This window comes from Fundulus heteroclitus, chromosome 15, assembly GCF_011125445.2.
Source record: "Fundulus heteroclitus isolate FHET01 chromosome 15, MU-UCD_Fhet_4.1, whole genome shotgun sequence".
NCBI lineage: Eukaryota > Metazoa > Chordata > Actinopteri > Cyprinodontiformes > Fundulidae > Fundulus > Fundulus heteroclitus.
In genome coordinates, this window is record NC_046375.1 from 10751032 (window position 1) to 10765875 (window position 14844).

Consider the following 14844-nt stretch of genomic DNA (forward strand, 5'->3'; position numbering starts at 1 on the left):
TAACCCCTCGCTCAGAATAAATGTACCAATAAAAGGTCCTCACTTGTAAAATGAGCAAAAAATGTTCTCGCTCAGCTGCAAGTACAAAAACACACATTCCCTATTTTTGAGTGGACTTATTGGGGGGAATGTTTTCTGTGCCCGGTAGTGTCAAAGATTGGCAGCAGCATTGATTCAGGTCAAGATTTATCTTTTGGGGCAAACGTCTTTGTAAGTATTGTTCACCTTCATAACCTTTGGCACAAAAAATTCTTGCATAGGTTTTTATTGTATGTGTGCCGTTGCTTCAGCCCTTATTATATGTTACATATTTATATATTTGCACTTTTGACCTAATTTTTACCACCCACTTGGTTATTATTTCATTCCATTTATGCTTAATGAATCAAGCTTTGGCATGTCAAAAATTGCCAACAATACTGATTCCGATTTTTCCCGTATTTTCATATTTGTAAATTTGGAGCACATAAAAAATCCCATTCTAATCAAGTGGAAAACAGTAAAATATGACAGTTCAAAGGGGACATATCATGCAAAAAAACACCTTTCTAGCCTTTAAGTACATTTTGTTGTGTACTTTCTAGTCTCTAGGAATGCATAAAATGTGAATGTAGTCTCTTCGGGTACTGTAAAGATAGCGTTATATTCTTCTTGGGTCATATTTTTCCATCCGTTCAGTTTTGCTATGGTTTGTTTAATCTTTGTAATCTTTTGCTAAAGGTAAAAAGCTGGTCTAATTAGATATAGGGTGCATTGGAGTTATTAATGGAACAGCTCTCCCTGTGATTTGTAGATGTGCATTCACTTCATCAGCTCAAGACACCCAAAAAATAACACGCTGGTAAAACAGATAACACATGAGGAGACCCCCCCCCCCTTTTGAGGGGTGTGTCTAACTAAAAGAACATGGTTTTGATTCAAGGCTCTTCATCTTTGGGATGTCGCCCAGGTTGTTTTGTTGTAAGAGTCAGGCACTGTAACTTGTGATTGCTTCTCTGCCGTATCAGAATAAATAGTTAAGCTAAACTCTGACGTTGAGTCCTCCTTAGAGAGTGTTTATAGTCGTAAGCTGCTTGGAGAAAATCGAAAGGACCGGAGGGGGAGAGACCCTGTTCAAGTGCCATTGGGTTTATTAAATATGATCGCTTTTCTCTATTATCTATTACATTTTTTGAACAATAACATCACAGTATTTGTTAAATAAGGTCATAGACCTTTGCAACTCCACCATTTTTATTGTTTTCCCTGCAATTTTGTAGTCAGAGCTGAAGGATGCCAAAGCTACAAGTGGATAAGTGAAAATGTTCGGTTGTTAACCCACACAATTCATTACACCGTTCCCCAGCATACTACAAAAATTGCCGAATGGTGTGTAGAGGAATGCTCTGCGACTTGTAGGAGGGCGGGGTGTGAAATGCCTCCTTTCCATTTAAAGAGACGGCAACAAAACGTGTTGCTCTCAGACAAACCTCAGAACAGGGGTAAAAGACAGGCTGGTGGGCAACAATAATGAAGAACTCAGAACAAAGCATTGCAGTTCCACTTTATATAGACCATAACTGAATGATTAAAATGTAAAAAGGAAGAGCTTAAAAGCATTCAAATGTCCCATTTAAAATGATGTCAACACAAGGAAATTAAAATAATAAAGACAAATCAAATTGCAATTGCCCTGTATTTACAAAAACACATTCTGAATAGGACTAGCGAGTAAATAATGGCACCAAAAGACCCAGGAGTGACACAGATTGCTCTATTTAGTTTAAAAGGCACATGAGAAATCTCACCAAAAAATACACAACCTATCCAGGTTTTAAGCAATGCAGTAAAATAGTTCAGATATAGAATTCATGAAAGAAAAAAGTGTTAATGGTCATATGGAATGAAATTTATTAAAGTCTTTCTAGTAAGGGATATAATCCAGGTAGAAAATGGGAATTGGTTTTCAGATTTTTCTTTATTTTTTCATATCGGTGCCAAATATCAGTTTTTTTGTGCATCATTGGAATGATTTACTTGACAATTTTTTAACTTCCTGTCTGTTAAATGATTCCCTGCTACAGGGATGAGAAAATATGCGGGGAGACATAGATTTGCATTTAAATTTTACACATGGGTCCCAGTAATCACATTATGAATGAATGTTTTCTGAGCTACATAGTGAAGCATCTCGAAGACTGGATGTCTTCTCTGCAAAGTTAACGCTAATAACTGTTCTCACGCTGTTCAGATGCCCATTTTAACTACATTTTAGTGCCTCCTCAACCCAAGTGTTTGCCATGCAGATGGAGTTGGAGGGTAAAATACACAAGAGCCCAGGGATGACAAAAGAAACGACATCAGCGCTGCTGATGATGAGCAGGAGGAATCAAAGACTCAGACGTGAAGATAAAAATAGATGTAGCCGGAGACATAAGAGAGAAGCGCTACAGCTTTAAACACAGACCACGCATCCTGAGACTGCAGTTTCCTTAGCCACAGTTTCCGTAGCAACTTTCCTCTCCCTCTCTCCAGGAGCGTGTAAAGTGTCGACTCCTGGAGGGCCGAGAGCGCCTCAGCCGGGTCCGACGCAGCGCGGCGACCACAGCGGAGCACACGGCGGCAGGCGGCTGCGAGGCCATGGACCGACAGCTGGGGGCACTGTCACACGCCCTGGAGCAGTGGGAGGGGGCCGCTCTGAGGGCCAGAGACGGCCTGGAGGGGGCCCTGGCCGCTGCAGAAGCTTCGGAGGAGGAGTATGACCATCTAACCGCCTGCCTGGAGGAGAGGCTGAAGGAGTTCGACGGACACCTGAGGGGATGGAGCCAGGAGCTGGTTAAAGCTGAGGGACGGAGTAGCGGCGAAGATGCGGTGGATGGATGGAAGCTGGCTAAGGTAATGCAAATTTAAATAGTACATAAATTCATCATTTATCTCTAAACAATAGTTTGTTTGGAGGAAGAAAAAAAAAAACTCGCAGGAATGCGGGAACGTTTTGTATGAAGTCAGCGAAAAGTAATTAACATTGTTTAATAGAAATGCCCACATGTTAACACGCGGTCTGCAGAAAATCCCCTGCATTCACTCGCGAGTAATTATCCATTCTTCTACTAAATCCTAAAAACAGATTAGTTTGTAAATCAGCTTTACCGGGAGGAAATAATGACAGCTACAATCCAATCAGTTTCCCCCAGTCTTCTGCTTCGGTCCCCTCCATCTCTGCCTGTTATTGTTTTTCTTTTTTCTTTTTTATTTGCCATTATTTTTCACTATCTCTCCTCCCCAAACACTCGCTTATTGTTATTTTGTTTTTTCCCCTCAATCTGAACTCATCTTGCTTGAAATAAAAGGAGCAGTTTTTTCAGCTTTTTTTTCTTTTTTTCTCCCTTCTTTGGTTTTTCGAGACTATACGCCTCGATCCTCCTGCTCCTCACCTCCCCTGTTGCTCTGGCCGCCAACCTCCGCGGGATGTTTACACTTTGACAATCGCTCCTCATTGTCAGGGCCATGCCAGCACGCTCAGCCTCGCAACTCCTCCCCAGGCTTCGTCGGCCGTGCCTTTCTCCGGTTTCCCTCAATTTGTTGGGGCTGTCAAAGAACAGAGGAGGAGTTTTTTGTCCCCCTCCTCCTCTGCTTTTTTTTTTTTTTTTTTTTTTTTCTCTCTCCTCCTTCCAGCAGCTTGTTTCCTGTGTCCGGCCGTGTTTTCGTTGCGCGCTTGTTTACGTGCGTTTGAACCGATTCTGCGTCTGTAAGGGCTGACAGCTGAATTCCACCGGGAAGAGAGCGAGAGGGAGGGGAAGGGAGAAAAAAAACGTGTGTGTGAGAGAGAGAATAAGTCAAATGAGTAGGAGGAGGGCGAGAGAAAGTAGGAGAAGCGTATAGGAGGAGGGAGAGGAGGAAAAGAGAGCAACGGGTCCATCGGAGAAGGGAGGGAGGGTTGTTTAATGCGTCAGCGAGGGAGAGAAGTGAGTGAGAGTCAGAGCTTGTACATATTTCATGGGAGAGGATTTCATGACTCTGTTAGAGCAGAATGTGAGGGGCTCTGAGGAGAGCGGGAGAACGTTGTATCCACGGCTCCTTCCTGTCACGCTCCTCGAAGAACAGCAATGCTATTGAAGAGGCGACACTGTGAGTATGTGTTGGAGCGTCCGGGGTGTGCTGCGAGCGCGAGGAGTGAAAAGAGCCGAGGCGGGGTGTGAATAGGAATGCTCTGACTGAAGGCTGTCAGTTTAGATCCGTCCCTCATTAACATGCACGCGCCGGCTGAGCACGCTTTCTTTCCGCGTTGTGTCCTCTCAGGATATTCTGGAGGGCTTGCAGAGCGCCGAGTCGATGGCAGAGAAGTTGAAAAGCCAGCTGAACGACCTGGTGCGCTACTCCAGGGACCTGAGCTCGCAGTCAGACCGAGTCACAGCGATCATCAAGCAGCACAACAGGTGAGAGGAGGGGGGGCTTTTCATGCTCTGCCGGGAAAAGTGCATGCATGTACGTTTGTGGGCGTCCAAAGCATCAGGAAAATTCATTGTCAATAAGCAATAGAGAAGTAATACTCTAACTAGAGCTGAATATCACTATTTCAATGTATGCAGCATCCTAACCAACAGGAAGTGCTTGGAATTAATATCTGGCTGGCAAATAATATTGCAGGTGCCATGCACTTCAAATTTTCTTGCCCGTTATGGATTCAGCCATTCCAATTGACTTTAACCAACTTTTATGAACACATATAGTGTAGATCCTAGTGTAGAAGCTCAAAGACAGTTGTGGATGAAAATTAAATAGAAAAGTTGGGAAAGTGTGGTTTAATTCCAATCATTATTCAACAGTTATATATGTTGTTTTTTGATCAGTGTTAGTTTATTGCTTTCCTAATTTCAAAATCAGATCAGAATCAGAATCAAGTTTAATCGCCAAGTAGGTTTGCACTTACAAGAAATTTGACTTGGTGTTGATGGTGCAGACAAAATAAAATAGAATATATATATATATATATATATATATATATATATATATATATATATATATATATATACAGAGCTTGCATGAAATTATACAGAGCTAATTTCATGCAATCCTAATTCCAGTGAAACGACAATCTCTCTTGTACCATCTTTGTTTTTCTTCCATGTTTTGTTCCTTTCTTAATTATTTGATAAAGACTTCATGGACACTGTTGAACCTTAGAGGTACATCTTAGAAGTGTGCTAAATGTGAAGAGAAACTAAAACAATGATTGTTTTACGATATTTTACATGGCACAGTTTCTTATTTTGGGTACTTAGACAACACAATGAATTCTCTGCTTCTTTAAATTTAAGAAGACTGATCTTCATCTAATCTAGAATGTATTGATTTCATCTTTGTTCATGTGCTACCTTTCCTTCACGTTTCTTAGAAACCAGCTTGTGTTTCACTAATTTGCCAACTTTCCAAGTAGCATAAAAGCTTTTTATGTTTGTGACTTTTGTAGGGTCCTGTTAATGTTGTCACAGCTTCACTGTTCTATGAAAACAGCTATCATACCACCCACTGATGATTATGTGTTATTTGGTTATAGATCTCCAATATTAAGTTGCAATAAGTAATTTATTAGTCATTTAATAACATCATGGAGGACTAAAGATCATTTTTCTGACCAATTTCCTTACTATACCATGAGGCCTGATAACATAAGTCACTGAGGAACTTTTATCTTAAATGACAATTTGTAATAATTTATGTATTAATAAATTACTACTACTACTACTAATAATAATAATAATAATAATAATATAGATGATGATGATGATGATGATGATGATGATGATGATATTATTATTATTATTATTATTATTATTATTATTATTATTATTATTATTATTAATTATATAGCTCACTTTAAAATCTTGCGATTTCTCAAGGTGTCTCACAGTTCTATAATAACCGAGGTTTAAAACAATCTAGAATAACAAATCCTAAAATAATCAAGATTTTAAAAATTGATAAATCTAAAAGAATAGTATTAAAATAGGGCCAACAATTGGCAGTTAAGAACAAGGAAATTATAGGGAAAGTCTCACTTGTCGATTTCTTGCTCAGCAAAGTCTGTCCACTAGCCTGTGTTCAGTCTCCATGGTAACCAGCTGTGTTACTGGTGGATGGGCGAAGGCCTCCATTACTTGGACATCACAGCATCTGAATATGTTTTACAGCAGACCCACTACTTTGTCGTCTGGACGGAAGGATGTTAGCTGTCAGCACACTAGTACGTCCAGACTTCTACAGAGACGTCATGAAATCAGTCAAAATAAAAAAACACAGCAGCCTCTTACTAGTAGATGTACAGGCTGCATGTGTTTTTTAAGCTGTAAATTACCCATCCTGTTATCCACGAAACAAACATTAGCAAAAAAAACGGAGGATGTGTCCTGCCAGTTGTTCTGCTGCCTAACCTCCATCCTTATGAACATCATATTCTGTGCATCCTCACTTGGCCAGCTGGGCCTCCTCTGCAGTTGCCATGCAGCTCCAACTCCATAACATCCTGTATCTTACAAATATCATTTAATATCATCCTGATCTCCACTTACCACCCACCAAAAAAAAACAAAAAAAAAAACAAGCAAAATCACATCGTACCACATGGAGCAAAAAAAAAAAAGGCCTCTACAGATGTGTACACACAGCTGTTATCAAACACATTAGTCTTTCATTCAGAACCATTTTTGTTACTGCAATTTTATCAGCAGTACCAGCTTTGAAGTGAATGTGAAGAGACTCACTACAATGTTTATGATATGACAGGTCTCCCATGTGCCAAAAGGAGTTATTGCAAATATAATATAAAGCTACTGTTCTAGCTTCCTGAATAGGCTAGCTGTGCTGCATTGCTAATGGTAGCTTGTATTTAAACAGCAATGACAAGTGCAGATTAGGTTTTAGCAGTGCTCTCTTTTCTGTTCTCTATATTATCCCCCAGCTAGCAACAATTCAATTCAATTAAATTTTATTTATATAGTGCCAATTCATGAAACATGTCCTATCAAGGCACTTTTCAAAGTCAGATTCAATCAGATTATACAGATTTGGTCAGATTATACAGATTGCAACAATGTTATTTGCAGCTCCAAAAACCTGATGTCCTTTGCTGCTGGATCCACGGTTCACATTAATGAATTAACTGGATCCATACCGATTCAAGTTAAGCAGTTAAAGTGACAGAAGAAATAGCTTTACACAAAAATTGCACGTTCGAGGTCCCTTTTATGCTCATGAGTGTGCGTAAGTACTGTTATCCATATGGTCATCACGTAGATGTCAGATTTTGTCCGGCCTTTGTCTGTTTTTTGCAGAATAGAAAAGGCAGCTTTAGTCTAGTTACCATGCGCTAATTGCCAGCTTTGAAGCCACAAGTGAGCCTGTGTTTGCAGAGCACTTGTTTGTGAACACAAAACCCAGTGGCTCGTCAAAAGACACCGGTGCATGCAAAAGAGGACACCCTGTTCATAATAATACATCAAAACTATGATGTGAAGAGAATTATTCACTGTAGCATATTTTCTGCTGTAGGTGACTGATTCTAGTGTGGCTTCGTTTATAACAACAAATTAGGGAGACGTCAACTTGTTAGAAATGCTCCTGTGTTGAATTTAGTTGGAATTTTTGATTGGCAAAGCTGCAGGTTTCCCTAATTACCTTACTTGTCAGCCTGACACTGACTTGGCCTGTCCCACCTTGCACCTGTCCTGAATTAGGCTCTGAATAGAAGAGTGAACAAAGAAATAGAGGAATCCAAGGAGAGAAGATGGAGGAGGAGTAATGTACCCTCCTTTTCATAGCACATGCCAGATTTTGTCTGTCACAGCATTAAAAAACACCTTCTGCCTTTGCCCTTCAAGCCCTCATCACCCCATTAAAACTCAAGGTTGTCTCCATGTCCATTTAGGCGTTTGCCTTGTGTTTTATATGCCTCCCTTTGGACACTTGTGTGTGTGGTCACACAGCTGTCCACCTCTTATCCTCTCCTCAGTTGGCCCCATCCCGCTAATAGCCCACTTTAAACTGCAGTAGGTGTGAATCATTCTTCTTGTTTCCCTGCACGTTATTGGTTGCAATCTGAAGTTACTGCATACTCTGTTAGCAAATGTTACTTCTGCCAATGGATTCTATAGAGTATAATAAAGTTAAAATATAACCTTTTATCTATGTGGCATTTTGCATAATAATGTTTAAGACCTATGCAAAAAGTCTACCTGGGTTTTGGTTTCTTTTACTTTTGTCAGTTTATAGCACAATCAAATAAGTGAGCAGTTGGTCAATGTAAAATTTCTAAAACAAACTTTTTAAAATTAATAACTAAGAAAATAGATCCCTAGCTTATTAGTTTCACAGAGTAAATTATCTCACTTTATAATTATGTATAATGATCAGACATCTCAGCCTCCGTCAGACATTGTTAAGCAAAATAGATTTAGTTTTGTCCTTGTAACAGGAATATTTGTTTATGCAGAAAAGGTGTTGCCATAAGAAGAAACCATAGTGACAAATATTATTCAAGACTCATTCTCAGGTTTACAGTTTTAAATCCAACATGTGGGAACCTTGCTTTTATTTCTTACTTTTTCAACAGTTGAATTCGCTATAGGACAATAAAAACACTCGGAGAAAAGTAACCGATGACTGACAAAGCAGAAGGAAACGGATCAATTAAAGTTGTGAAGATGAAAAGACCTAAAGAAATAAAAATACATTTAGAAAAACACAATTTAACACGTTTTGGGGTTTTCGTCCTTTTTATTTGCAGATTGGAGCCATTTGATGTTTTGTCAATTCTTTTTTGTTTGCATATATGTAATACTAGGGATATCAACCCTATTATTTTATTGGTGATCCCATCTAAAATGTTTTAAAACGTATCTTTAACAATCAGCACTGAGCATTCATTTACCTATATGAACTGAAACAATTGCTTCAGTTACAACTCCTATTGGACTCTTTCATTTCTGTATTGCATTCAGTTGGAGTTGGAAGATGTGCTGTCTTCAGTATTGCATGCCAGCACATCTAATTCTGTACCATGTTGAATGTGATCTCCAACTTAATTAGGCTTCCACTAATTTTCTTAACATAATGGAAAAATCTGTGGCTTGAATATCACAATGCCGATTATAGAAATAAATCTTTGTCTTTGTAATTGTGGATTCCATTGAAATTTGTCTTTTGCATTTAAACCATCCCGTAAGGAGCAGTGGGAAGTTTTTAACCCCGGGGAGCATTCTGGCATTAAGATTCTTGCTCGGGAACCCATAATGGATGTTTTGAGGGGTTCAAACCGGGAACTTGCTGCCTTCTCAGAACACAAGTGCTTTGCTCCGAGCCACTAGACCACCACACCCCCTATTATTAAGCACTTAATGCAAGTGCTGCTAAACTATGGCAGCAATCTCCACAATAATATCTCATGCTACACTATGCAGATCTTCTGTCTACGCTTATTACAAAGATTATCTCACCTACGGTATCCAAATGTGCCAATTCTTTGACTACTTGGGAACACACACATGCTGTGCATGGAGCTTTAACACATTTTTCTGGCTATCAATAAGAATGGAAAAGTAAGTTAAAACCATTTAGAGTAAAAATTAATTGGTCTATCCTGAAGTTGTAAAACATTGGGGATTTTACACCCGATACACATCCACCAAATGGAGGGTCCATCACACAAGACACTCGTGCTTTAAGGGTGTGACACAATGTGATATTTCACAAAATGCACTTCATTTTGTCAAGTTTAGATCCATGTAAAATCCGCTTGTATCCGTGGCGACATGTATGTGGCATCAGATTAATGTTAAAAAAAAACATTCTTTTTGTCATTTGTTTTAAAAATAAAGCCTAATGCATTTGAAGGTATTGCATCCAATACTGATCCATGGGGGATGCAACATGTCACCAAATATTTAGACAGTCTTGACAGTCTTTTGCCTGTTGCATATAAGTTTTTATGTTATTTTTACTTCATGTATAGAATCGATTAGACTATAAAGCAGAATGGGTTCACAGTTCATATCAAACTTTGTACGTTTTTTAGATCTGTTTTATTAGGACATGTTCACAACGTTTTTTATGCATCGAGGTTTTTTTTTTTGTCTGCACTGGTGCAATAACAAATGAACAATGGACTAAAAAAAAAAAACCTCAGGCTGTTATAAGTTCTATTTTCTCACCTCTACCCCAGCGTATCCTCCTCCATCTCACACGTTTTCTTACACAAGCAGGCTGTCATGCCTCGTTCTCCCCATCATGTCACCCCTGTGAACTCTTGCCCCTGTCATATGTTGCCTCTCAACCCCCTCCCATGTGGTGCCCGTTTTTTTTCCACACCATCCCCCCATTTTTCCCTCCTTGCCCCAGCTCTCGTTCATTCCACTTCACCCACTTTGCCATTTCTCCACCTGGACCGTTCCCATAACTGATCACATGCCTGTCCTCCTATAATGTTTGTATTAAACGAAATATACAGAAGATATGTCGTCTTGCTTTTGAAGAATACGTGGGAGTAAACAGCAAGTTCTCTGAGTTTAGTCCCTTTTTTTTTTTTTTTTTTTTTTTGCTTTTTCTCCATGGAGATTGCAGCAACATATTGAAGCTCATTTCTCTCTTCCTTCCCGTCAGTCTCAGTCTTCGTGCATCCAGGGAGTGTCAAAATAAGGAGCGCCTGTTGGAGCAGAGGTTCCGCGCGGCGCTGAGAGACTTCCAACAGTGGCTGGTCAATGCCAAAATCAGTACCGCCAAATGCTTTGATGTGCCGCAGACTGTCACCGAGGTCTCCACCGCTTTGCAGAGAATCCAAGTGAGCAAATGAGGAAATATTGCAGCGTTTTCGTGTGAACGTGTGTACATTATTGCAGCTAAGTCTTATGAACTGCTTCACTCCAATTATTTACTTTGAATTGCTTTCATGTGGTTTGTCTGCTTGTTGTGCATGCATTAAGTTATTTAGACATGTCACACAAAGAGAAGGAGTAAAAATAAAGGTGTTTGCTGCTTATCTGAAATAAATAATGCATACTTGATCATTTAAATATTCAATAACCTGTTTAAACTGGCACGTTGGAGGACATATTAGACCCTAATGTCTTCAAGCTAAAACAGAATATTATCTTCTGATGTTATTGCTATGGGCTAGCAATCAGCTTGAGTGTAGCAGTGATGGTTTCAGTCAGTAGATGCTGATATTAAAGTTAACCAAACATTTTTGTCACTGGTTGCATTAAATTAACATCGTGCGGGTATTTCAGTATGCCAGTAACTTTGGCAACATTGCAAACGCATTGATGCTAGCAACAAGCTAGGGCTGTCTTTTACTTTTTTTCAGTTTAAGAGCTACAAAGAGATGAAAAATGATGTAATTAATGTGTAATCAATCCACTCTCAATGGAAGCCCACTCACGGGGACGACTATTTGAATATGCTCAGACTTGCCTCTTGTGGGACCTGCATTAGCTGGAATTAGTTAGAAATAGGTGCTTTAAAAAGAAATGAAGGGAAGCTTCACAGCGAGCCTCTGCCATTGCTGTTTTATTGTGGTGTTTCTGTGAGACTTTGGCACGTGTGTAAGCTTCTTCTTCTTCTTCTGAGACTCAGGTGCTTATCAGTTAAGGTGGACGCCTCCACATCCCGGCAACCTGACAGCTAATTACCGCTCAGTCGCCGGACCACATCCGCCGCTGTAAAAGCATCAACGAAGCGAGCTTTCGACCACTACCGAGCTCTTGTTTGAAGACGGCAACGGCTCGATTTTACTCCCACAGAGAGATTTTGTTTTTGTTCAGCGAGTGGCTGTGATTCATGACTTATTTAATTAGCAGGCACGTGGTCGCAGGGAAAGTAAGCTCAGACTGTCAACACAGCAAGGCAATGGGGGGATGCCTTTAAAATAATTATTTTTTCTCCTTCCAGATATCTAAAGAAATACTTCAGATCAATTTGATGCGGGATGAAACATATTTAAGGAAGAACATGGAGGATGGAGGAATACTGAATCAATCATGTTTTATTTATTATTGACTTGGTGAGGAATGTGGAACAATGTTTCCACATGGCTGACCTCCAGGAGGACCGGCGTGGGAGGGGCGAGGGCATCCACCGTGTCGTGCTTAATTGGTGTTGTACAGTTACACTAGCCGGCTGAGAAACAGTGGCAAAAGTGCGGCGACGCTAAGTGAATGTCGAGCAGACAGACAGAAACAAAGAGAAAGGGAGCGATGAAGAGATAAAGACTTTTCAGAGCTTGGTGTTTGAAGAGGCTGGAGCTGTAGACTCTGTAAGCGGTGTGCTGACTGCACAGATGGTGGAGTGGTCCCTGCTGCGCTACTGTCATCAGCTCAGCTCTGAGGGAGGGGTGGGTGGGTAAGCGGAGGCTGCGCGTGTGCCTTTGTATGTGTGTGTGCATTGTCGGTTGGGTAGCTATGTATGAAACCAACATGTTTCAGGTTCACTGACTTTCCTTGTCTCCGATAGCATCCCTGCGCCGATGCAAGGAGAATCGGTAATGTCTTCAGCTGCTGTAACCAACGAGCCTAAACTCCACATAAAGATTTGCAAGGCATATCAGAGCGTAATCACATACAAAACGGAGCGGCATTAAGTTATCGCGCAGTTCGTCTTCCTCTCCGTTTCCCCTCGCGCACCCTCCTCCTTTTGTGTAAACGGTGACAGCTCCTTTGTCTTTGTTTATGCATCCCTTCAGGAGTTCTTGAGTGACAGGGAGAACGGCCAGGCCAGACTGAGTACAGTAGGAGCCAGCGGGGAGCTCCTGATGGCCGTCGTGTCCAAAGATAGAGTGGATGGACTCAAGGCCAAGGTGGCAAATGCCCGGGAGGACTGGAAGAGCCTGATGCATAACCTGCAAATGAGGGAAGATGCTCTCAAGGTTGGTTTTTTTTTATCAGGGTGCCATTTGCTATCTTAAAATCTCAATCAAAGACGATGGATTGTTCAGTAGAAGTAAATTAAGAGCATCTGTGTGATTTATTTCAGTGCCCATTTACCAAGCTTCAGAGGATCTACTGACTCAGATTTTTTTTATGAAATGACTAAATTTTACTGAGGCTAAAAATATTTTATACGAGAGGATTTATACTGTGCTGTCAAAGAGTACTCATACTCCTCTGACCTTTTTAGGTTTTCTCACGTTACAACGACAATTTCAGTGTTTTTGGTAGGAATTCATGTGACAGACACAAAGTAGCAGATTGTGAAACAAAAGGAACATTTTGGAGAGTTTTCTGAATTCTTTACGATATGAAATCTTAAAATTTGGCATCTGGGTCTCCTCTCATCTGATCTACTTCAAACTTATAATTTTATTTCAACAAAGGTTTCCTCTTTCCGCCTCTTTCATAAAGGCCGGATTTGTCCCGAGATGACTAACAGTTGTCGTCTGAACAGATTCTCTCACCTGATCCATAAAACTCTGCAGCTCCTCCAGAGTTGCAATGAGCCTTGTGCTCTGCCTTTTGGAATAACCCCCAGTCGGTCGAGGCAGATGACCGTTCATACTGAGCCCAGTTCTTCTGGAGGTTTTTCCTTACCGTTAATGGGGAGTTTTTCTTTCCACTGTCGCAGCATGCTTGCTCAGTATGAGGGATTGCTGCAAAGCCATCAACAATGCAGACGACTGTATAATCTGATGAAATCTGTATAATCTGATTAAATTTGACTTTGGAAAGTGCCTTGAGATGATGTGTATCATAAATTGGCGCTATATAACTAAAATTGAATTGAATAGAATTAATAGTGCTTAGATAGATGGAAATGCATTATATAACTAGACTTTAATATTTGCTCTTGACCTGTCCGCTGTGCTCCTTGGTTGTCATGTTTGTTCAATAGTGTTCTCTAACAAAGCTCAGAAACCTTCCCAGAACAGCTATATTTATATTAAGAATTAATCACATACATATACAAATTAGGGGCCTTTAAATGCACATTGGTCTACTGTATTTTGTTTAGAAAAGGTATTAGATTAAAAGGGTCTGAATTCAAATGCTAGGCAGACATCTATGTAAAACATTTTGAAAACCTTGTTTCCAATGTCTTCCATTTCACTATTATGCAGTGCTGTGTTGAGCTGGCAAAATGGATCTGATTTGCATTTATCTTCGAAGTTTAATGAATAAAACTTCCATTTCGTCCGGTGTCGTGAGCCGTGCCTGTGTTTGTGTTGCATATCCAGAACCTACAGTCCCAGATGACAGAGTTTGAAGCCAGTGCTGAGCCCCTGCAGGACTGGCTCAACGGCACCGAGTCCAGAGTCCAGGAGAGCAGCGCCCGGCTGCACGACCTTCCAACCAAGAAGCAGGAGCTCAGCAAACTGCAGGTATTTTATAGCCCAAAGTCATTTTGACACCCGCGCTTGAGTAATGTTCTTTGAGGTGTTACAGTTTTCATAAAATTACATTACCGGTATAATTATTCTGGATATTCATGAGGCCACATGTTAGTTTTGCATCATTTCATGGTCACTCCTGAAACAATTAATTTTGTATATCTTGAGGGCATTTTTAATTCGGCTCCATCTGAAACTGCATTTCACAGAGAGGGAGCTATTTATATTGCTCTTTCAAGCTGCTATCAATGCTATTTTCTCATTTCCTGTTTTCATTTTAGCAAACCTTGTCATTACAACACAAAGTGAATATTAAGTAGGATAATAAATGGTTACCTCTCCATTAGATATGAATCCCTAAAGTACCAATTTGAAATCCTTGGGGAGCAGAGAAGGACCTAATTACATTTGTTGAGCACCAGTGGATCAAAATAGAGCCGCATCTTGACACAATAGTCAGAGGAGAAGTCCAGAAATCTAATTAATTCTCCTTT

At 40.2% G+C, this 14844-nt stretch overlaps 1 protein-coding gene across 12 annotated transcripts in view; it reads left to right on the forward strand.

The window, feature by feature from the left end:
- syne1a (spectrin repeat containing, nuclear envelope 1a) overlaps positions 1 to 14844 on the forward strand; it is a 186106-nt gene that overhangs the window by 78320 nt on the left and 92942 nt on the right. For all 12 annotated transcript variants that reach the window (XM_036147356.1, XM_036147355.1, XM_036147361.1 and 9 more), the window contains 5 exons: positions 2515 to 2874; positions 4279 to 4415; positions 10633 to 10810; positions 12710 to 12892; positions 14198 to 14341. In XM_036147356.1, the coding sequence (XP_036003249.1) occupies positions 2515 to 2874; positions 4279 to 4415; positions 10633 to 10810; positions 12710 to 12892; positions 14198 to 14341 (1002 nt within the window). The remainder of the gene's footprint in view (positions 1 to 2514; positions 2875 to 4278; positions 4416 to 10632; positions 10811 to 12709; positions 12893 to 14197; positions 14342 to 14844) is intronic.